General features: G+C 40.4%; 1 protein-coding gene across 3 annotated transcripts; it reads right to left on the bottom strand.

Moving 5' to 3' along the window:
• Positions 1-419: 419 nt before the first annotated feature.
• On the bottom strand, positions 420-18,241 carry LOC127657519 (atrophin-1-like). Of its 3 annotated transcripts, none has more exons than XM_052146345.1 (10): positions 17,906-18,241; positions 15,420-15,563; positions 14,934-15,035; positions 13,925-14,044; positions 11,132-13,824; positions 8,319-8,535; positions 6,456-7,893; positions 5,951-6,094; positions 5,675-5,855; positions 420-1,137 (listed from the first exon to the last, which is right to left on the bottom strand). In XM_052146345.1, exons 2-10 carry the CDS (start codon positions 15,444-15,446, stop codon positions 1,104-1,106), a joined length of 4,956 nt encoding a protein of 1,651 aa, XP_052002305.1. In that variant the 5' UTR covers positions 15,447-15,563; positions 17,906-18,241; the 3' UTR covers positions 420-1,103. The 3 variants fall into 3 exon arrangements, with proteins under 3 accessions (XP_052002305.1, XP_052002308.1, XP_052002307.1); XM_052146348.1 differs by having other exon boundaries at positions 6,456-7,890; XM_052146347.1 differs by having other exon boundaries at positions 11,132-13,821.
• Positions 18,242-24,852: the final 6,611 nt, after the last annotated feature.

Genomic DNA, 24,852 nt, shown 5'->3' with positions numbered 1-24,852 from the left:
AATAAAAACAATAAATGGCCACATCTATAACCAGCTTTTAAAATAATTTCTGTAAATTATCCAACGGTCTATAAGGCAGAATGACTCTCAGTCGCCATTCACTTTAACTGTATGGCAAAAAAGATGCAATTAAAGTGAATTCTGTCGAGGCTAACGTTCTGCTCAAAATCACTTTTTGAAAGTTGAAAGAAAGTTGGTCATATGGGTTTGGATTGGAACACTAAAGGTGAGCAAAGGATGACAATTTTAATTTTTCAGTGAATTACTGTATTCCTTTGTCATTTCAACAATAAATGTTAGACATAAATGGCACTCATAGAGAGATGGAGGGTAAACCAGCAAATCACTCACTCTCTCTCTAATAAACATAAAGCACAGACTTATAGAAAATGTTTTTTATTTTATTTCCAGATTTTTCTTTTTCATAATTTTTTATCTTGCATTTTTTCCCCCACAAGGTAAATTCAACATAAAAAAATAAACAGCGGTAACAGGAAAATATAAAAAAAAAATATATATATAAAAAATCATGTTTATATAATCATATAATTATTAACAAACAAACATTAATCATTTTCATATGAACACAATAAAGAAACAGATTATGAAGGTAAGCTTTTCATCTCATGCATCCTCTCATAAACACTCTTTCAGAGTGGTAGAGTTTTCAAAAAATAAATCAAAACAAGAGTTTTAGCCCACTGGGCTTTTTGTATCTAGCTACATGCAAGGACACAAAAGAGAACTTAATTTTTCAGAACTTCAATTCTTTCTGGCATAATGTAGTGTACATATACAGAACCAAGGCCAAAACTTCTCTGTAAGGTGTATGAAATAACATAAGGAATCGCCCATGGACGTTTGGGAATATCTGTTCAGTGCTACAGTGTCAAGGCTGTGCCAGAGTTACATGTTTGACATTTTTTGGAATATACACATTTTTTGATGAACCTGTTTAGATTCATTCTGATTTAATTATGTGTTCTGGTGTCAGATCCACACTTTCTATGCAGTTTTGTTTTCATTCAGTGCTGAGTTTTGACCGTATTTGTATTTGCACTTTATCCCTTAATGTTTTCTTCCTCTCCGTCTCTGTTTCTCACTTACAGCGTTTTGTCACTCTCTTTCTTTAGGTGGCTGCAATGGAAAGAAAAGATTGTAACAGGTAAAAAATAAAATAACTGAAAGATTGCATGGTGAACTTAATGTTGTACATTCATGTCTATATAGAGTGGGGTCCAAAAATCACATTGCAAATGTTAATCTGTAAGAAAATTCTTACCCTCATATTGTTTTAAGTCTGTATGACTTTATTTCGTACATGAAAACAAAATATGATAAATGGACAGTTTACCCAAAAAATTATCTCATGATTTACTCACCCTCTTGGAATTCCAGATGTGTATGACTTTCTTTCTTCTGCAGAACACAAATTATGAATTTTATATGAATATTTCAGCTCTGTAGGTCCATACAATGCAAGTGAATTGGTGCCAAAATGTTGAAGCTCCAAAATCCGCATGAAGCCATCATAAAAGTAATCCATATGACTCCAGAGTGAATCCATGTGCTCATATGATACACAATATGATAGTTGTGGGTAAGAAACCAAAACTTTTTTTTTTTTAATCATAAATTCTCCTCCCTGCCCAGTAGGAGGTTATATGCATGAAGAATGTGAATCAGTGAAGTGAAGGAAAGAAAGTGGGTGAACTAACTCTTTAAGGCCTATTCACACCAAGTCTGTGTTTTCAGGACAAATGTTTGTTCCAAACGAGCTTTTGTATAGGAACAATGCATTCCTATGGTGCTATTCACATTGGGTCCGACAAATCGTCCACTGACAATGCGAAGGTGCTTTTTTTTCTTCGGACTGTGATGAAAATCAACTGACTAATGAGATAAGAGCTTATTGTCATTTTTCCACAGTCACTGCAGCTCCTCAATCCAGTATGGTGGTGGCACTAATTAACTTACAAACACTGCCATATGAAGTGCAGCTGATACACACCACTGAAAATGTTTAACTGAAGAATTGCAGTTCATGTACCTTTTGTAATAAAAAAAATATACTTTTTCTGATTTCGAAAGTCTGCTTAAGCTATAAGAAATGTGTATGCTTTATAAATGTTCATGAAGACAGTGAGTGTATTCTGGTGCTTTTATTCATCTCATGCACAAAAACACTGAATTCAATGAAAAGATTTGCTAGAGTGAACATCTACACATTTTGGGGATCAAAACCGACCCAGAATTGGCATTCTTCTTATTGGTCAGGTAAGCTTACATAACTGCAAACATGTGAAATGTAGTGCAATAAGGATTGATCTGTGTAATTTTAGCTAGCTTGATCTTGCCTGATAACGCTGATGAATTGCACGCTACCTTGCTTCATAACTAATTTAAACAATTTTCTCTTTATGCTAAATGTCAGGTTAATGTCAATGTTAATCTGTAATTATTCAGTAAGTTAAACTACAGTAATACATTAAATGAATGCTAGACAATGTTCAAGATCACGCAAAAAGACACATTCATTAGTGTAACATAACTTGGTTACACAAAAAATATATAAATTCTATAATTATAAAACAATAGCACATCGATATATCAAAATGACAGTTGTGATGAAATCACATCAATACTGAATTGTGTCAACATGTTTCTAAAGTACAGTCTATTTTATAAACAGCTACTGTTATCATCCACCAAATTTAGCTAACAGCTATTGATAAAGCTGGCTAGCTAGCTAATGCTGACATAGGCATCGTATAAATGCAGTCAATGTATCATGCAAAGAAAAGTGATTAACTCATTTTTTTTAATCACAGATTCACACTTTGTTTTAGCCCTGTTCCAGCACTGGAGAGTCAAATATAATATGCAGTTTCAAAGTTTCTAGTAAAACAATAATAACTGTGTCATTTTAATTATGCTGCCTCATCTGTCAGTATGATGCCAGAGAATCACGTTCAGTCCCTTTGTTTTGGTCGGCACTCCTGTCCCTATGGAGTGTGTGCGCATGATCACGAGCAACAGTTAGCTGGCTGCAGTTCACTTAATCGCCACAGGTGACATTAATATCAAGGGTTTCTGAATCTTACATACTGCACCTTTAATGTACATTACTCCACGTGTATTTATATCACTGCACATTGTTTTAGCCACCTTATTTTTCAGCATAACTAGGGCACTGCCATTACAACCCTGAATGTGGACCTCTTCCGGTATAAGCCACCAATTAAGTTTAATGTGTAATCTGCACACCATTTGGTGTAATTTTATTCTTAAAAATGAAATGATCTCTATAGATCCAGTGGTTAAATGCTAAGATAGACAGCTCCATCTTCACCTGGCTGGCTAGTAGCGAGTATCAGTTCTGAATGCAATACACACAACCCTCCCTATCTCTTCCGAAAACACTCGAAGACTTAATGTAAAAGATTAAAAAAAGAGAATGATTAAGATGATCAATACATTAAAAACAATTTACTGATGTTACCTTGTTAATATGTAATTATGTAATCTATAAAAAGTAACTAATCTGAAATGCAATTTAATCCAATTGCAAGTACTTGTTTTTGGATTACATAATACAGATTACATGTAATCTGTTCCTACCCAGCACTGTATATTGCTGGTGGTCAATACATGTGATCATATTATTTTATACTGTACATTATTTTTTTCATAAACATTATATATATTTTTACCATTCATCACATTTTGCCATTGTTTTAATCACACACTGTCTGCAGTTTGACTTGTAATTTTAGCCTTAATTACCATTAACGTAGGGAAAAAAGATGCAATTACAGTGAATGTGACTAAGGGAAATGTTATTCCTAACATCTGTTGAGTTCCATGGAGGAAGGAAAGTCAAACAGGTTTGGAACACCATGAGGGTGAGTAAATTATAGTTGAATTAAGATTACATACACTTCAGTTGAAGTCATTAAAACTAATTTTTTAACCACTACACAGATTTCATTTTAGCAAACTATAGTTTTGACAAGTTGTTTAGGAGATCTTCCTTGTGCATAACATGAGTTATTTTTCGTACAATTGTTTACAGACAGATTGTTTCACTTTTAACTGACTATAATATCAATTTCAGTAAAGACTTTTACAAACACCAAGTTAACTGCCTTTATGCAGCTTGTAAAATTCCAGAAAATTATTTCAAGCCTTTAGACAATATGCCAATTAGCTTCTGATAGGAGGTGTGCTGAACTGGAGGTGTACCTGTGGATGTATTTTAAGGCCTACCTTCAAACTCAGAGCCTCTTTGCTTGACATCATGGGAAAATCTAAAGAAATCTGCCAAGACCTTAGAAAAAAAATTGTGGACCTCCACAATTCTGGTTCATCCTTGGGAGCAATTTCCAAATGCCTGAAGGTACCACTTTCATCTGTACAAATTATAGTACACAAGTATAAACACTATGGGACCAAGCAGCCATCAAACCGCTCAGGAAGGAGATGCATTCTGTCTCCTAGAGATGAATGTAGTTTGGTGCGAAAAGTGCAAATCAATCCTAGAATAACAGCAAAGGACCTTGTAAAGATGCTGGAGGAAACCGATAGACAAGTATCTACATCCACAGTAAAACAAGTCCTATATCGACATAACCTGAAAGGCTGCTCAGCAAGGAAGATGCCAATGATCCTAAACGGTGATAAATAAGCCAGACTACAGTCAAATAAATTTTCTCTGGTCTGATGAAACAAACGGAACTATTTGGCCATAATGACCATTGTTATGTTTGGAGGAAAAAAGGGTGAAGCTTGCAAGCCAAAGAACACCATCCCAACCTTGAAGCAGGGGGGGTGTCAGCATAATGTTGTGGGGGGGCTTTTCTCTTGGAGGGACTGGTGTACTTCACATAATAGATGGCATCATGAGGAATGAAAATTATGTGGATATATTGAAGCAACATCTCAAGACATCAGCCATGAAGTTAAAGCTGTCACAAATGGGTCTTCCAAACAGACAATGAACCTAAGCATACCTCCAAAGTTGTGGCAAAATCGCTTAAAGAAAACAAAATCAAGCTATTCCACAAGCCCTGATCTCAATCTGATGTGACCTGAACTGAAAAGCGTGTGCGAGCAAGGAGGCCTACAAACCTGACACCGTTACACCAGTTCTGTCTTGAGGAATGGGACAAAATTCCAGCAACTTATTGGGAGAAGTTGTGGAATGCTACCCAAACCTTTGACCCAAGTTAAACAATTTAAAGGCTATGCTACCAAATACTAACAAAGTGTATGTAATCTTCTGACCCACTGGGAATGTGATGAAAGAAATAAAAGCTGAAATAAATCACAATCTCTACTATTATTCTGACATTTCACATTATTAAAATAAAGTAGTGATCCTAACTGACATAAGACAGGGAATGTTTTCTATGATTAAATGTCAGGAATTGTGAAACATTTAGATTAAATGTATTTGGCTAAGGTGTATGTAAACTTCTGACTTCAACTGTATGTCAGAATTTACATTTTTGGTTTAACTATGCTTTTAATTTTTCAAAACTTTTCACTCATGTGGTTAGACTTACAATATAAATTGTAAACAAACAATTGTTTTACATGAGAAAAATGCAAAAAATATGGTCTCAGACCTTTGGGCCCCACTCTGTGTATGTCTGGGTGTGTGTTAGCTCACTTATAGTACTCGTCCTGTGCGAGGGAGTGATGATGGTGGTGGTGGATCCACTGCTGTTCCAGGGCCAGTCTCTGGAACTGAATCTCAGCGCTCTGAGCTTGCTGCATCGCCTGGAGCTGGTGTGCTGCAGACATGGACCCACCCAAAGACGAGGACTGGGGCATCTCACGGAAAGGACCACCTGTACATAACATGCAAAAAACATTTTGAGAAATTGATTAACAAAGAACAATAAATACTGTATATTGTAATACAAAGCATTTATTACAGCCTTACCAAAGATCTGCTGTCGGAGAACCTCACTGTCAGTGAGGGAGTGTGCCAGGATGGGAGGCCCAAGAGCAGCCCCTGGGTATGGCAGACGGGCCAGGGGAGACCCTGATGCCAGCGGATCCATCAGGGGGTGTACCCCTCCCGCGGCTGCCACCCAAATACGCAACAAAACAAAAGTGGGAAATTTAATAAGAGTAGCACAGTTTCCCGGTAGCACTGTAGGTAAAATGTTTAGTGTGTTTACCATACTGACAGCCTCACAGTTACTGAAAAACTATAAGAGAAATTATATATTTCAAAATGTATCCCCTGCAGCTAAAAATATTAACGCTAAAAAAATAGGGAAAAATCGACTATAAGACTATTTGACTCTCTGATTCATCCCTAATAGTGACAGAATTAATATATTTTTTTCAAATATGTCTACATGTATATGTTGTTATGTAGAATGTTGTTTAAAGTGCTGTGTGTGTGTGTGTGTGTGTGTGTGTGTGTGTATGGTGGATACCTGTGTCTTGCTGGTGCAGATGAAGGTGAGAGTGAATATGTGAATGCTGGTGATGATGAGGAGTAACATTCAGCATCTGTAGTCGACCAAGAGAATCTCCTCCTCCTGTACCTCCTGCAGCTGCTGTGCCTCCTCCTGCTCCTCCACCTGTCCCTGTCCTTTCCCTTTCCCTCTCTCGTTCCCTTTCTGCGGCAGGCATCACTCTCTCCCTCTCCACGCTCCTCGCACACTCTGTGCTTGGAGGAGTACGGATGGGGGTGGTATATCCATCAGAGGGTGGGGCTTGAGTTGGGGTAGTTGGGGGTGGACAGGAAGGGTGTGAATTTGGAAAGGTTGAGTGTGGGGAGGGGTGAAGAAGAGATGATGGTGTTGGAGGAGGTAGAGGAGGAGGTTGAGGGGGAGGGGCAGGGGTCACTGGCGTCACTGAGGCTGCCACAGGAGTCTGGTGGGTGGGGAGTGTGGCCGGGATAATAGAGGAGGTGGGTGGGCCTGACAAAGGCTGAGGAAAGGGGTTTGGATTCCTAGCCGCTGTGGCAAGAGTTTGAGGGGGTGGAGCAGGAGGCGGAGTTGTACCGTAAAGGGCAACCTCACTACTGGGTGCCCCGCCTCCGGCTCCGCTCCCCAGCAGCAAGGAGTGTGAGTGTGCGTGTGAGTGTGTGTGTGACAAAGCTAGAGCCGGGTCGGCCAAGGCTCCAGCTGTGTAGACACGCTCCTCACTCTTAAACTCAAATCCTGGCTTCACACGCTCTCTGTGAGCTGCTACAGCGTGAGGGAACCCCACACCTCCAAGCCCCGCCCCTGTTAACCCACCATGCCCAGGACCAAGCCCTGGATGGACGGGGCCTCCCTCCAGCCCACCTCCATACAAAAAGCCCAGAATGGCAGCAGCTGTGGCAGCATCAGCCGGAAGGTGGTGCGGGTGTGCGAGGGCCGGGTTTTGGAATTGGGACAGGAAAAACGAAGGATGCACATGGGGATGAGCGTGTGCATGTGGGTGAGGGTGGTGGTGGAAATGAGGGTGGTGTGCCTGCATGCGTCCGGCAGCTCCCAGCGGAGACATGGCATGAGGACGGGCATACTCACTCAGGGTTCTCAGGGCTGGGGTATCAGGGCCCAAATATGGACCCCCAAGCCCAATGCCAAGAACACCCTGAGGGCCCCCAACAACTGCAGAGCCCCCTGCCATAGATGGGAGGAGAAGAGTGTGAGGAATGGAGTGAGAGAGAGACGGATGCATAGGATGAGAGGGATGAAGGGTGTGGGCAGCATGGTGAGAGTGGTGGTGCTGTGGATGGGCTGTGGGGTGAGAGGGAATTACTGAGGATGAGGAAGATGACGAAGGGTCTAGAAGGATGGAGGATGAAGAGGGAAAGAATAGTGAAGAGCCCTGGCGTGTGCCTGTAGCTCCTAAGCCTGTACTGGAACAACTGTCCTTCTGCTAAAAAGAGAGCAAGAAAGCAAAAGGTTTACAAAGAATGCGACACATAATTTTTTTTTACACTTGACTGCACTCCATCCATCCTTAATTCAGGGTTCCCACACTTTTTACCAAATAATTTCCATGACTTTTCAAATTTTTTATGATTACTGGATAAGGATTTTTATATCTAATTTGATCAAGATAGCGCTCACCCAGCAAACTTTGCAGTTGAATACATTTTTTTTTTTTAAATTGCACAATGGTAGTTGACAATGGGGTTGAGAAAAGCTTGTGGACAGGTTATGTGTCAACTACCCATAAACATTTATATTCACAATAATAATTTCCATGACTTTTCCAGGCCTGGATATCACAATTTAAAAATTCCCAGATATTTCCAGGTTTTTCACAAGTTTTAATTCCTTCTCTGTATTTTCTCTTACCAGCATATGTCTATCCAAGTCTCTTTCTCTTTCCTTTTCTCTCTCCCGTTCCCTCTCTTTCTCTCGCAGGTCTCTTGCTCGTTGCTCTACTTCTCTACGAGCCCGTTCTATGGCCTCATTCCTCTTCTTCCAAAGCTTAGAACCATCAAGCGGAACAAAGAGAACGTCACTACGTGCACAAGAGTTCCCATTGCCCCGGTCAAGAACCCTGTGGAACCTGAATCCAAAGAATTGCAATACATATCAATACAACACAACCATATACAATACAATCACATCAAATAAATGGCATAGGAATAATCAATTATTTCCTCAGATTTTCTCTCTGCTCTCTTTCCTTCTACAACCAGAGTACCCATTCATATTCCACTGTTTTGTTTTTGTTTTTTTGCTTGTTTTTTGCTAGTATAAACAACACATGCACACACAGCTAAGCTGCAATTGAATGTTTATATCAGGTTGGACAGGTGTGCTCGTTACATTATGTCGATCTCATTAACAGGTCAAACGGTAAAGGGAGTCGAGAGAGAAACTACTCAAATAACGAAATTCTTAAAAATCAGCTCCCACACGGGTGGATTTCTGCAACGTTGGATCATAGAACACTCATTCATATTTATAAGGAAAGCTCTACTGATTAGTTATGGCTATGATTAAAGATTCGGGCTATTGTTTCTTCAACCAAACAAGTAGCGCTTTTCTGATAAATATGACTGAATCATCCAATCAGGTATCGCTTCAAGGGTGTAGATTTGGCTTGAAATGCATAATGCATTTATATGTTTCCTTTAATAATATTAATTGCTTGTTTTTATTATTGGGAGGGTTACCTCTCCCCCATCCTCCCTCCCCGGAATCTATGCCCCTACATGAATATAAATTACTCTTCCCCTTCCATCAATGTGGATACGGCCAAATACATTTCAAAATGTCTTGGCAAGGTATTGATACAAACAGTCAGTTATGTTTTAAGTGTAAACAAAAAGTGGATGTGTATCAAAATATCAGATCTGTGCATTAGGACTTGCAGTGTAAATGCAGCCTGATCTGCAACTGTCCATGTAATTAATATTAACAACAATAACAAGAAAACCAGCCATTGCTTTAGGCTGGATGTGTTGCTCGGAACTGCACATAAGACTTTCACCTACTGTTGCACTTGTGTACATGGTAGTGTGACAATAAAGTGATTTGATAACTTTAGTAGCTTTAAAATATGTATGTAATCATACAGTGAAGACCTGTAATCCACGAGAACGTAAGAATGTTTACTTGAATTCTTGATACTACTGTTAGAAATTAAGCACTGTTTTCTTGTTTCTTTGTTCTTGTTTTATTAATGACTGTTTCCTTGTCTTGAATAATTAATTGAGAACTTGAAACAATGTTTACTCAATTAACAAATTAGTTAATATTAGTTTTTGCATCGAGAATCATCCAGATTCACTGGTATTGGTTCCAACTACTGAAATGTTGGTATTGTGACGACACAATGTATATTTAAATTGTGCATGGGGGATCTTACTGTAATATCATATTGTAAAAGTAGATCTTATGACATAAAATTGTGAGCAAGCCTGAAGTAGGACATCATGTGATCACTTAATCGATTGTGTGTCCCTGACAATTGATTATTGGTTGGCCCGATTGTCAGTAATTTGATGCTGTGCTGCAGTGATTAACTCTTATGTTTACTTATATATATATATATATATATATAATATTCCAATACAAAAAGTAACTATACTTATAATTTATGATCAATTATTCATCATTATTCATTTGATCGATCAACCTTATCGTTTGGCGAATAATACATTTTAGCCCAAATGCGTTCAGCAATCATGCAAGTAGATAGAGCAAAGAAAAACAACCATCCACTCCTAGAGAGCGCACTGCTGCTTGCACTCTGCACATCACATCCTGTCAGCAATACAAAATATAAAACACAGCTTGTAGAGAAGAAGTGGGGGGTCAATGTAATTATGGAGTGTTTCTCTGCAGATGAACATTATGTTTACTGCATAAACTGTGATAGTGTGTTTAAGTACAACATGAAAACAAGAATTGTTGATCCATCGGTCTCCCTTTGAAATCCACACTGGCAATCAAGTCAGTTCTTGCATGCAGGTACAAAAAAATACACTGAACAGAACATTTATAAAGAGGAAAATACCCACACTTGCATTTCTTAAGTGTATTTATTTCAATTATTTTAAAACGGTGGGCTACATGCACATACTTGAGTGCATGTTTCATGTTTTCATGTTTCTGACTACAGTTAGGAATTGTTCTGCAATGGAGCATTTATGTTTTTATGTTTGCAATAGAACGGTTGGTCGGTCAAAATTAAACTGTATAAATAAAGCTTTGATTGAAGTTGTATTTTTTGAGATTCAACCGGTTCAACACTGAGAGTTTATAATTGTTATTGATCAATCGATTTTCATTCATTAATTTGTTGTCGTTTAAGATATGTAATAAATACAGGGTTTCCACACTTTTTTGACCAATGCATTTCCATGATTTTTCCAGTTGACTCTTCCACTAGGTATATATTTTTAAAGTAATTTTTAAAGAGATCCTGGATAATTAAATGTTTTAGACCTGATGACAGAATTAGTGGGTGAACTATTATATAACACTGTTATTTGGAATCACTTGACACTTTTAATTAAACCCAAAATGGTGTAGAGCTGTGCAAAACACAAATTGCACATTTGATATTACTGTCAATGTAGTTCTGTATGGTTTGTTTTCTCAATTCTAATGTTTATTATTAGATTTTATTGCAGTGAAAAATCCGATCTTACCGAGCTGATTGGCTGGCATGGATTGGAATGTCAACAGGTTTTGGTTCTGGGGAGGGGCTTTGGAGGACTGGAGGTGGGCTCTCTGACTCCTCCCTCTCCTCTATTGGCTCCTCCTTTATGACTGGTGGTGGCACAGGGCCAGAGTATGAATCAGAGTGGCCATCTCCTCCAGCAGATGTGCTGGGACCTGGACCAGTGTTATTGTGGCCTGGATTACCAAAATGTGGTTGTATTTTATAGTTTTGAGGGGATTGCACTTGTGATTCAGTGTTAGTGCTATTGCTATTGTTGGGACCAATGTCAATGGCATTACTACTTGCCATAGCATTTCCATGGTTACCGTTGCCATGGTAAGAGCTACTGAAAGGGGAATGACTGCTTAAAGTGCCATGGTAAGGAGTAGGTCTGCAACCTGATGGACAAGAGGTTGGCACACCTGATGCAGGAAGTGGCATCGGGGGAACAGAGGTTGATGGAAAAGAAGTAAACCCTCCCACTTGATTGTTTGAGGGGCTCGGAAGAGGAGAGAGTGGAGTTGGAGTCTGACTGGATGAAGGATATGGGCCTTGTCGAGAATGACTGCCTGGAAGGGTTGTGATGGGTGGTGGCTGACCATGTGAACTAGTAGTGGGAGGAGGAGGTGGGTAAGTAGTAGAAGTGGGATGTCCATGTGCAGAGCCACCTGATGAAGGAGAAAGGGATGGTTGTTGATTGCGATTTGAATGAAGAGATGATGCAGGATTTTCCTTGTCCCTCTCTCGGTCTCTATGCTGCATAGCCAAGGCTGTCTGCCCAGGATATTGAGAATGATGTGGATGTGAAGGTCCTCCAGGATATTCCCGAGGTATGTTGGGGACCAATCCAGGTGGGCTCGGGTACTCCCTGGGCACACCAGAATGTGGACCAGAGGAAGAGGTCGCTCCAGGTGGTGGGTAGTCCTTAGCTCCTGGAGGGGGGTATTCTCTCAAAAACTGTGGTGGGGGAGGAAGATCTGCAGTATTGCAAGGTTTTAGTGGGGTCTCTCCTTGCGATGTCTGCTGCACATTTGCATCCGTAGGAGGGGGAAAGTCTCTACTAGTGGGGTTTGAAATGGCAGAGGAAAAAGGGGGATGGCTAGAGCCGTTTTGTGGTGAACTGGTTGGGTCATGGTTCAACAGTTTTGTTGAAGATAACCCAGATGATGGGCCACCAACAGGTGCTTGGTTGGCATTACCGGGATAACTGTTACTCCCTACCTCTCTAACCTGGCCTGCCAACTCTCCCCATCTGCCGTCCTTGTCTCTTGGATGACATTCTCCTGTGCTTTGAGATCCAAATTCTCTGCCCTGAGCTTGAAGTTGCTGGTTTTGCAATGTAAACTCTCTACTTGATCCCCGCTCACGATCTCTGAATCCTGGTCCATATTCACGACCACTTGGTGGTCCTGAAGGCCCCTCTCGGTTTGATACATGTGAGCCAATGCCAACATATTCTCTGCTCTGTCCTGGTAGTGGGTTTCCAAAATCCCGACCCACATTAGAATTGGGACCTCCACTACCAGAAGTGTTAACACTGCTGCTGTTTGCACTGCTACTACTAGTAGCGAAGTCTCTGTTGCCAAACTCCCTCCCACCCCGTTCCCGCTCAGCTGGAGTACCATACCTGGGCAGGTACTCTTTGTGTGGGTGGGGATGAGGGTGAGGCAGGTAAGGTGGGTGAGAGGTGTGCCGTGTAGAGGAAGGAGAATTGTAGACTGAGGGCAGTTGTTGCTGCACTGGGGGCTGCTGGCCTGGATGTGTGTGGTGGTTACTTGGGTAACGTACATATCCCCAGTTGCCAGGACAACTAGAGGGAGGTCCCCCTGACCAGCTTGTGGGAGTGTAATGATGAGTGTTGGGAGGTGGAGGTTGCTTGGAAACAGGGCTAGTTTGTGGAAGCAAGGTGGGTGGAGCAGACTTATCACCTTTGTCTGGTTTGTCTGTTTTACTTTCTCCACCTGGAGCATTCTGCCCCACCTCTAAGGGTTTCAGAGCAGGTGGAGGTGGGAGTGTTGGTGCATGACTAGCATTTGAATTCCCATGGGAATACTCAAAACCTCCCACTCCAGGCTTCCCACACTGAGTGCCTGCTTTAGAAGTGATGCGATTGCAGGTTTGTAGTGTCTCAGTGCCACCTTGCCCTGTGTATTCCATTTTGTTCACAAGTTTGGAATCTAGGGGGAAGTATGACTTCCTGGTGCTACTTGTATCACCTGCAGTGTCCACCACTTTATGATGAGATGGAAAAACAGATGATGAGGACTTCAAATCTGCCTCCATTCCACCCTCATTGTCCCTCTGATCGATAGCACTACCCTCCTCGCCCCTTCCTAAGCCACTCCGCTCCTCTGGTACATATTTTGATGCCCCCTCATCTTTGTTTTTGTCACCCTGCTTTGGGGAATCTGGAGAGTCAGATTCAGAATCCAAACTAGCCAATGGGGAAGCAGAGAGACTTGGAGAGGAGGATCGATTGTCCTGGTCAATGTCCCTACCACTGCTTATGCTGCAACTACTATTGGCTAGGCTGCCTCCAACTGAACTCCTGCTGCCCTGTGATTGGCCATCCTCATTGTCACTCTCCCTTGATTGACTGTTGCTTGACATTGGGGGTGGGGCTGATGTTGGAGTGTTAGTTGAAAGTGGTGGAGCTGGGGAATTGGAGGAGGTGTCCTGCTGGCAAAACCAAACATGTACACATAGAGGTAATATGTGTATTTATCAAATTTAATTTTAGCATGTATTTATAAAGATGTTTACAACAATTTATCAGTACCTGGACTTTCTGTCTTTTGGGAGGAGGCACAAGTTCTTCCCCTTCACTTTCTGATGAATCATGGCCTTGAGATCGACGACTAAAACGCCCAACATCCAATTCCTCTCCAGCAGCTCTTTGCTTAATAGTAAAAAATTTTTGCATAATATGAGATATTTGTATGTTTATATTTAGAATCAAAAAGGAACAAAAATGTTCAAAAGGGGCTTAGAAAAAAAATGCAGTGACTAGAACGTAGGTGTCTCTAAGTGTGTTTTAAACTGTTGAAGCTTAACTTGACACAGCATTTAAAATAATGTGGTGCTCCTGTTTAAGATGCTGAAGAAAACAACTAAATTTGTAGCAATTACTATTAGCTACCATCTAGTGCACTGAGAAAAAATGTAATAACAGCATGGATGCAAAAACACATTCTGTGTGAATGGCCGCTAAGCCCACAAGCACAAATTAACAAATTAAAATAAATCCCTTAATAGAATAGCTCACCTAAAAAAGAAAATTCTTTAATAACTTATTCGCTTTGATGTTGTTTTAAATGCATATGACTTTCTTCTTTTGGACACTAAAGGAGATGTGAGGCACAATGATAGATACTGACAACTTCAGTCATCATTCACATTCATTGAATCATATGTCCATACAATAAAAGTGAATGGGGGGGGGGGGTCTTTCTGCCTGGCATTTTCTTTTGTGTTTCTTGGAAGAAAGAGTTGTATACTGTATGTTTGTAACAACATAATAATGAGTCAATTATGATTTTGGGTGAACCATCCTTTTAAGACACAATATATATGCACAACTGTGTGGAATTTATATTTAAGGTATGACAAAAAAAGACTATTAAGCCTGATGAACATTAAGAATAAAATAATCTAAACTTAAATTAGGCACCATGAATGAATAAAAAGAACAAATGGAGGAGATAAGAAGAGAATGACCAAGATCATAAAAAGTAGTACAAAAAGAGAAATAAAGACAGATGGTGGAATAGTGGACATGAAAATCTTACTGTTTGCTTTTCATTGCGCTCTGCTCGAGAGGGGCTGAGGTGAGGACGTCTACCCCTCCTTTCCTCGCTGCCCCCCCTCCTGCGTCCACTGCGGGCGGGCATCTTTGGCCATGCCCAGCATAACCGAGGGAGGGCAAAAGCAAACAGAAAGAGTAACAGAAAGACAAAATGACAGCGCAAGATTAAAAACAGAAAAGGCAATACAATTATTGTCAGAAACTGTCAGCATCCTTTGCTCAAAATGGAGAAAAATACTATTTTACAGAAGAGGAATTTTACACATTGAACGAAAATTTATATTCAGAATCACTTACTTTATATTGTTTGATGTTAGTGTCCTTAAACATGGTTCAGATTAAGTATCAACTTGTTCAAATGTCACAAAACTTTTTCAGACTTGTTCAAATGGCATAGGCGCAAGTAGTAAAGAAAATCTGCATTTGGTCCACCTTTGAGCCTGATCTTAATATGCAGTAACATTCTCACCGATTCTTTGTGAGTTCTGGTCTTCATGACAAGCTCTCTATGTGGCCAATTCCTTCCAATCCGCCATTACAGAAAGCTGGAGCGTGACCACAATCAGTATGGTTGGCCTACAGGCTTACTATCATACCACTGAATCTTTGAATCCTGTGGGAATAGAGGGAATACCAATAAAGTTCAAATAAACTTTACGATAATATAATAAAACTCATAACATAGAATAATATAATAAATGAACATTTCTAGGTCTAAAGTATTAGTCCATGTTTGAGTAAATTGGTGTGTCCATCTGAAGTATGGGATGAGAATCTTTGATAAAATTGTCTTTGATATATCTATGATTTTATCATGATCAATGATTTCAATTATATAATTATCTGTGGTGAAATGGTCTATCATTAAATTATATAGTTAATAATAAAATGATGCTGTTTACTATTTTGATGCTATTACATTACACTGTTTGCAGTGGGCAACAGTGTTGTTATACAGTACGAAATATATTTTTGTGGACTGCATGGTACTTCAGAGGGTTTGTTGTACTCTGAAGCAGAGCTTTAGAGCATTTCATCAATGTTGAATGGAGCTCTGCAGAAATCGTCCACTGCAGCCAACATAGGGAGTGACGTACTGGCTTCCCCAAAACATCAATATGCACATAAACCTTGAAATGCAACATGCACATACTGTAAATACATGCTTCAGAATATAAAAACACTCATTCTGTATGTATTCACAAACATACTAAAGAATCTTTCACATGTTTCAGGTGTTAAGCATTTTCAACGTATTACTAATTCAAACACCTCTTGTACGTAATCAAAATTTTCTTTTGTGCAGTTCAGAAATTCTTACTACTGTCAGAGAGGTTTTCCTTTTTACTTTAGTTCCTTTAAAGCAAATGCATTGAATCCTTTTTCCCCTCTTTTTTGATCTCCTTCCATTTTAGGATTTCCTTCTCTTGTTTCTCTTTTTTATTCCCACACAGCAATGCATCAATGCATTTTTCATTTTGAGGACAGGCCTATTTTTCTCAAATAATGCTTTCACTACTAGTCACTGACAATATTGGACCAATTCAAACACAATCTCATAGCAATGTTCAGTCACAATGCAATAAAACACTAACATTCAGTAGTAATGCTAATTAACCTCATTACAAGCTGAAATTATAATGAATTCAAGTTTTCCAAGTATCTAGGCCCATTTTGGCCTTTTATCACTCGCACACATACGGCTGGAGAGAAAGAGACAGAAGACAAATAATTAGAGACAGAGAGAGAGAGAGAGAGACAGAAGAGAGATGCTTTGCCATCCATGAAGTGTGGTTAAGAGGTTAACTCAAGTCACTCCTGAATTTCACAATTTTAAGCCTGCAGAGTCTCTCTCTCTCTCTCTCTCTCTCTCACACACACACACACGCACACACACACACACACACACTTCATTTATTGTGAATGAGGCTATATATAGCACACTAACAAACTGGGTTAAATGAGTGAGTGTATTTAGCGCCACTTTCAAAGCTACTAGGCCTAATTGTACATTTACACCCAAACCACTGAACACAGAAGAAAAACCACAGCACAGTTTAATACACGGGCTACTCTATCATGACCACAATTATAAAAATATTCATCTGTAAAATAGAAATTAGGCTAATGTTAGTCCACCTTATGCATATCCCATAAATGTAATATCAGCATATTTGTGCTCCATACAGTGTACACAAGGTAATATATCCAAATGACAGACAAAAAATGCTGCCAGCAGTCTGTCTAGAGGTGAACCTTATTCATCAGGAGTCCATTACCAAGATCTTGGCCGGGTTCCATGCATACCAAGAGCCTTCCACTATTCCCACTGCATGTAAGCAATCAGCAGTACTCATGCATACACTCAGACACATACGCACACACTGAGCTACAATTGGCTTTGATTTGGAATTCTTTAGCACGCAATATATGCACAATGGCAAAAGGTGGAGAGTCAGGCACCAGAACGTGCATCTCTGTGCCTCTCCTCCGACAGTCTCGGCCACGCACTGCAACGTTCCTTTCTTCCATTCTTCTGCTGCTTGTTATTGATAGGCATGCAGAGAGGCTGTGCTCTACTGTACTAGACGACGTCTGGATTACAGTTGTTCTAATAAAAAGCGACGGCAAATTCTAGCCTGACAAGACGAGGAGAGAGAGGGTCGCATGTAGGCTACCCCGGTGTTGACCCCCCTTTCTATGTTTTCTTCACGTATGAAGAAGATTTGGAATCAGAATGGCGAATGGCATTCTTGTCGAGCTCGCCGGATCGCGCAACTCCGTGGAATGCGTGCACTCAAAACATGCTTGGTTATGCGACCCGATTTAATAAACGATTTCAACCCAATCTAAGCACATTAAAGCATAAAGACGGAGAGTGCGAAGAAGGTGTACAGACCATGGCCAAGAAGAAAGAGTAAAAACTGAAGCATCCATTTTCTCCTATTCCCTTACCTACAATCCAGCGATGCGTATCTCCCTTTCTTTCTCTCTCCTTCTGCTGTTTGTACTGTACATTGACCTACGCGAGTTGAAACACTCAGGCGACACGATGCGCGAAAAGATTTACATTGTTGCGGCTTCGCAAATAACGCAGCGTTTTTTTTTTTTTTTTTGCTTTTTCCAGCCGCTCCCCCTGAATTCGGCGCAGCAGAAAACGGGGTGCAGCGGAAGACTGTACAAATTGATGCGTACGTTTGATTCTTCCCCACCCCCTTTTCTTTTCTGCCCCTTTCCCTCTCCTCTGTCAAGACGACTTGCACTCTTTTTTTTACCGTATGTACGGGCGCAAATCTTCACGGAGGGGTGAGTGAGGGACGCGCGAGCACTCGTGCAAGTCGAGGGTGAAAAGGCGGGGCGTGATTTTGCTTATTCTTTAGGGGAAAAGATGAAGAAATAGGAAAAATGCGATTTGAAACTGTAGAGATATGGCTGGGTATGTCTTAATTATGTAAATTGCCATTTATTTAATTGTCGATTACAGACACTTAATTAACAATTAACATAGAACCGCTTGATTTGTAAATGGCAGTAATTAGCCTTAATTGTAGTATGTTAATGAGGTAGGGATACCAATATTCTTGTAATGTTAAAGGAAATAGGCAAGTGTTAACCTGAGCGCCTATTTGTTTCACGGGGCACATTTTAGTTTCCCATACCTACATTTTACCATTCTGAAAGAGATTCCTCAAGAGGCGTTCACAGCAAACACGATTTTGCGTCAGTCTGCGCTGTTTTCCCTTTGTTTTTTCAGTGTAAACACGTGTTGAACGTACGACTTTGACCGATTCCCCGTGCTTAAGACGCCGTGTTAAGTTAAAAGAACTTAAACTTTTAAACACGCGACTAGATATTTTAGTGCAATAACGTGTTTGTTTGAGCGGCCCCTAATTCTGTTTACTTTAGAGAGACTGTAATGGACTGAACAGTCAAGCGGTCTCTCTCTCTGTCTCTGTCTCTGTAAGACAAACACTATCTATCTCGCTCAGTCTGTCTTTCTTGCATTTTTTTCCAACCCTTTCGAGCAGACCTCTCACCAGGCTCCCATTGTGTTGTAACCATAGTAACAAAACCTGCACAAGTGCGCGTGCGTTGTCATGGCTGTAAAGCGCTCCATCTACCGACCTTGCGCGAGAGGACTGGCTGCAGAGGTGCTCTGCACTGATTTACCGCTGCAGGTGTAACTGGGTGAGGGGTTCACTTTCAACAGCGTTGTAACGGATTGTCGTTTGTTACAGCACATGATCAGGATTAAAGAGATCTTTTGCACAGTGGATTCAAAAGACGTCATGAAAACCTGTAACAAAAGAACACACATCTCACACCTCTTTTAAAACATATTACATTCATAAATCTGATGCAACAGACTTTAGTTCTTGTAGCTCATTAAAAACGAAGGAGTTGCATGTTCATCCATAATCTCTTCAACCTTTTTGAACAGGTTATATATATATATATATTTTATTTTTATTTTTTTTATTATTATTATTATTATTTTTTTTTTTTTTTTTACGGTTACACAACTTGGGGGTGTTATAGCTTAGATAATTGGTCCAGTGATTAAGTGTCTTGAAATGCTAGCATAAATTACATTTTGAAATTTGTTTATAAACATCACACTAGCCTATAGCTTTATTACAGAATAAGATGCAAAACAAAATGTAACAGAAATATAAAATTGAAAGAGCATTTATAAGTGTTTATTACTCTGTACTAGCAGTATTTATAACTCTGTACTGTATTTTTCTCTCTAAACATTCTTAAACAAGATTAATTTACTTCAAAAGCAAAATTACATAAAATAGTAATCCTTGTTTTTAAATAATTCTAAATAAATTTTCTAGGGTTCATGCTTAAATCAAGAAAAATTATTCTTATCCTGATTCTCCGCAGCGCATTGACAGCTGTAGAGTATCCTTTTAAACAAATTGTACTTGTGTGTTATAAATATAAGTTGTATAAGTTATATAAATCTATATTTATATATCTAGAAGAGCCACTTACGTGTTTGCGTCTTTTTGAAGATGTCATTCCGTAAGTGTTCCTTATGTGAGAGACACATCCCGCCGTCAGACAAGCATAAGAGCTGCGTTTTCTGTCTGGGCCGCGCCCACGCAGAGTCAGACGGCTCACGAATCACCCTCGTTCTGAGGGACGATTCAGCCTCTCACGCCCTCCCACCTGCCTCTTCTGTGATACCTGAAGGTTCACATGAGGAGGCACGGCGGGGCCACAAGGTCGAGCAGAACGAACTTGAGGTGGATTTCATGCAGGCACACACCCCACGAGCCCCTCAATCTCCACGATGCGTATATTTCCCCATATGTTATGTGCGAGACGAGCTCCGGCCCTCTGAAGCAATGTGTGGCCTCATCTCGTTTGGTGGATTTGATGCTGGGAATGATAAGGATGATAATGACAATGTCATGTCTCTCGCTGCATCGGGCAACTGGTCTGTGGATGATGCTACCGCCACTCCCATTTGCAAGGGCGAGGACCGTGTACGCACCACTGACAGAGAGATCCTTTACATCCTTGCAAGGGCTGTCGAAGAACTCAATCTCGAGTTGTCTCCCCCAGAGGTACCTGTCTCGCCTTGATGAGTGGTTCTTGCATTCCGGACGCCGTCAAGCGGCTGCGCCCCGCAGATCTGCCCCATTCTTCCCCGAGGTGCACAGCGAACTAAGTCCTGGCACGCACCCCTCTCAGCATGCACACGCAGTGACTACTTTCTCACGAACGTGGACCACAGGGAAAAGAACGACTATGCCCAACTACCACCGGTGGAGGAGGCGGTAGCGGCACATCTCTGCCCAACGAGGAGCATGGCATAGAAATCACGCCCCATTTATCCTTCTAAGCCATGTAGGCAGACGTCCACACTGGCAGGAAAAGCCTACTAGGCGGCAGGACAAGCTGGATCAACACTCCATGAAGTGGCAATGCTCCTTGTGTTCCAAGCGAAGCTCCTCATACAAATGGATGAGCAAGCCTTTGATCCGGAGACTTTTAAAGAGCTTCGGGCCACTATAGTCACTGCGCAGGCCAACGGAAAGTCCATGGGGAACCTGGTTGTTCTGGATAGGGATATATGGCTGACCTTCACGGAGATGAGTGACAGAGAGTAGACATTTCTATTGGCTGCCCCAGTGTCTCCAGCGGCGCAGTGAGTACGTCACGACTCCGCAGCACTCACAAGCCATAAGGCACTTTATGCCCAAACGGAGCATAGCGCAGACAGCTCGCCCCCGCTCTGTCTCAAGCCAGCGCCAGGCTAAAAGACCCATGCCCTATAATTCAGCGCCTGCACTGGCCGCCACCAGTGAGGCCACACAAGCCTTAGCCCAGATGGAAGCAGCTGCATCAACGCCCACCTCGCACCGACAGGAGGAACTCCCCCACGCAGCTGAAGCGCTCCTGATGGGCTCAACACTTTGAAGCAGCAAACCCACACGGTTTGTTTGCGTCGATAGATCTGAAGGATGCGTACTTCCATATCCAAATTGTTATGAATGGTGTGTCCTGACAAGACACGTGTTTTACAGTAGGATGGTCCTCGCGAAACACGTTCGCAGAAGTAACCTAGAAGTAACGTCTCTTTCTTCACAAGTCCTCTCTGTTTAAAGCACTTGCTATTCATTAGCCATATAAATATATATATACTTATGCCCCACCTTTTTAAATAGGGCTCCGCATAATTTACACTATATAACTCCATAAGTCACAAGCATTTCTTTATAAATAAACTCCCTTCCTGGTCGGGTTCATAAGGAGTAATTCATACTATATGGCTATAGCTCATATATTCATTATGAGTGCTCTCCTCCTGGCCATCATGAGGATCACTCAGTGCGGCATACACATGTCGGTCGCCGTCCCATAAGACTGCGCTGCCATGTTTCCTCTCTAGGAAGTTATGTTAAGTAGTGTGGCGTGATGGGATTCTGTTCCCCATATGCGTTAATAAACCCAATGTCAAGTGGACTGAAGTCGTAAGGGAACATCTCAGTTACATACATAACCTCGGTTCCCTGAGACGTATGGAACGAGACATTGCGAACGCTAGCCGCACCAAAAGACTCCGAGTTCTTGAAGCATGAGCAATGCGCTCCTTGTTCTCAGTCAGACATTCTGAGGAAATGATGTCTGTGCACCTGTTTTATAGCGGTCAGTTCGCACCAAAACAAGCGGTTAGTTTGTGCCAAAGCAGGCGGGGCTCAAACACCATAGCCAATATTATAATATTGCCGTTATTGTAGAGAGGTTTCAAATAGGTCGTGTATGACAATGTTTCCCAACCACTGTGCCATGAAAGATTGTCAGGTGTGCCGTGGAAAATTATCAAATTCCACAAAATAAATAAATACATTAAAAAAGAAAATAATAATTATTTAAGGGATCCAAACTCCTCACGTTTTGGAGAAATTCGCTGTTTTGAAACCATAATCGCTCACTTTTGTGATTGTTCGAAGCAATGATTATTGTGCAAAAGAGAGTGATATTTATACACGTTAAGGGTCTTTCACATGACTTGCGTCAGCGCTTTAGAATACATTGAAGTCTATGAAGTAAATTTACACCAAAGTGTTTTTCACACACGTTTTTGCTTTTCCAATAATGTCTTTGAGAGTACTAAGCAACAAGAAATATTTAAAAACTGTCCAAATTTGTGAAGAGACATTCAATGTCTCATAATTTCTTTTAATTAAATATTAACTTATCGTTTACGAATATCAGAGACCCCAATTATTGAACTGATTCAAATTCACCAAGATAACGCTTAGACCTAAACATAAACAAGGCCTTTTATTACTTTCTGCTATCAAAGCAACTGCTCTTTTTTCTCTCTTCCAAATATATGTTTTCAATGTTTATTGTGCACACCTCACGCTTTTTTACGTGGCAAACTCATAAAATCGCCCCTCTGTGACATGCAACTCTTGTGATGCGGTGCTTGACGCTGGGTTCAGCCTCTAGTACCAAAATTAAAATGCCGTGTTTTAGTGGCCTCCGCTGTCACTGCGGGGGAAAAAAACATTCATCTGTGTGGTCTGTTGTTCATCTGTTCTCTTCATAAATATATGCATAATCTGCTATATGCTCGTCCTGTAAATTCATGATTAAAAATGAAAATGTAAATGAAAATAAAAGCTATTAAATGTCTTTAATAGACATAAAATATGAAAATTAAAATTACAGGTAACAATAGATTATGACGAATGTTTACGACCCTGTCTTTAAAAATGACGGATGATGAAACATGTTTTTTTTGTTGCATAGTCATAGACGAATTTCAAACATTACAAGTAAACACGCTACTAAGACAGAGACATGGACAGTTCTTGAACGGGAAAAATATTGATGATGGTTAGCCTATGTGGGATAGTCATGTGCCGTAGAATATTTTAGTCCTATAAAATGTGCCGAGGCAGAAAAAAGGTTGGGAAACACTGGTGTATGAAGGCACTCCCATGTGCGTTAGTAAACGCAATGTCTCGTTCCCTTCGTCTCAGGGAACCGAGGATATGTACTTAGCTGAGATGATCTTCTCAAGACAAGTTCTTGAACAATTGTTTTTTCTCTCTGAAATTGTCGTTATTTGATACAGTAGAGTGGTGGACATATAATATGTCCATTGTGGTTTGATGGCCATTTTATTTGTCATGTTCTCGGCAAAGAGTTAGATGAAGTGTGTTTGTCACAGATCTCCCCCCCCAAAAAAAGACCATTCTGTCATTGTAATGTTGTTTGGAAACAGTTTCTTTCATCTGTGGAACACAGAAAGGTAAGTTAGCCTCAGTCACCATTCACTTTCTTTGTATGGAAAAAAGATGCAGTGAAAGTGAATGGGGATTTAAGGTAACATTCTGTTTTTCTGTGTTGCTGCATCCATGCGACAAAGTCCAATTCCAAGACTACTGCCATACCAGCAGAGCAACATAAACAGAAATTTCTGAGTGCTCCTTTAAAACATAAACCTCACTTTGACTGGGACTTGTCACACATTGTTGCAAGTTAAAAGTGTACCTTGACCAAAAAATGATGGGTAAATTTGAAAAAGAACAGGCTCAAGGCGGATTACAGTCTGTTACTATATCGATGTCTGGACAGACATGAATAGGAGGATAAAAGAAAACATGGGAACTGCAAACATTCATGTGTGAAAAACAGGCGAATGCTTGCACTGATGAAGGAGTCATGGAGTCAGAACAAATAAAATGGGTGGCAGAGAGAAATGGAATTGCAAACTTGCTGACAGAGTATAGAGAAAGAAACAAAGAAGAAAAACTAAATATTGTAAAATATCACAATAATGCAACAGAGAAAACTATGGCAAACCGTTTGAGAGAGATTACATTATCAAATGTGCATGTGTGTGTATGCTCAAAATTGTTTAAATGTTTTTTTTTTCTTTTTAGCTTGCATTTTTTTTCCCCACCTATATATTTTATACTGTATTATTTTCTTTTAATGGCCATTGCTTTAGAAAACTATACAGTCATGCCAATAAAGCATGTTTGTATTGAGAGAGAGAGACAACAGACTTCAGAAAATAACACAACATATATCAGAGGAAAAGCTAATTTTAAGTTAATATGAAAGAGTTCACAACCCCTTTTACTTCAATAATGTTTTGTATTTCTGGGTGGTACAGGTTATTCAAAGACAAAAAAAATAATTATAATAGAGTGGGATTTTATTTTATCCATCAGGAATTGATTAGATGTGAAAATTGTATCTCTGACAGGTGGTTGGAGGGGATGTGTTGAAAATTAAGAGGGCTTGGTGATGCTGCTGAAAAGAAGGTTCAATCAGAGCCGGCATAAGTTAAAGCATTTTAATAAAAGATCACCAAGACAAACATTTTGGAAAACCACCCACAGACAAATAGCTGTATCAGC

This window comes from Xyrauchen texanus, chromosome 17 (genome assembly GCF_025860055.1).
Source record: "Xyrauchen texanus isolate HMW12.3.18 chromosome 17, RBS_HiC_50CHRs, whole genome shotgun sequence".
NCBI classification, from domain to species: Eukaryota; Metazoa; Chordata; class Actinopteri; order Cypriniformes; family Catostomidae; genus Xyrauchen; species Xyrauchen texanus.
The sequence above is the reverse complement of the archived record's forward strand: the minus strand, read 5'-3'. Positions and strand labels throughout refer to the sequence as shown.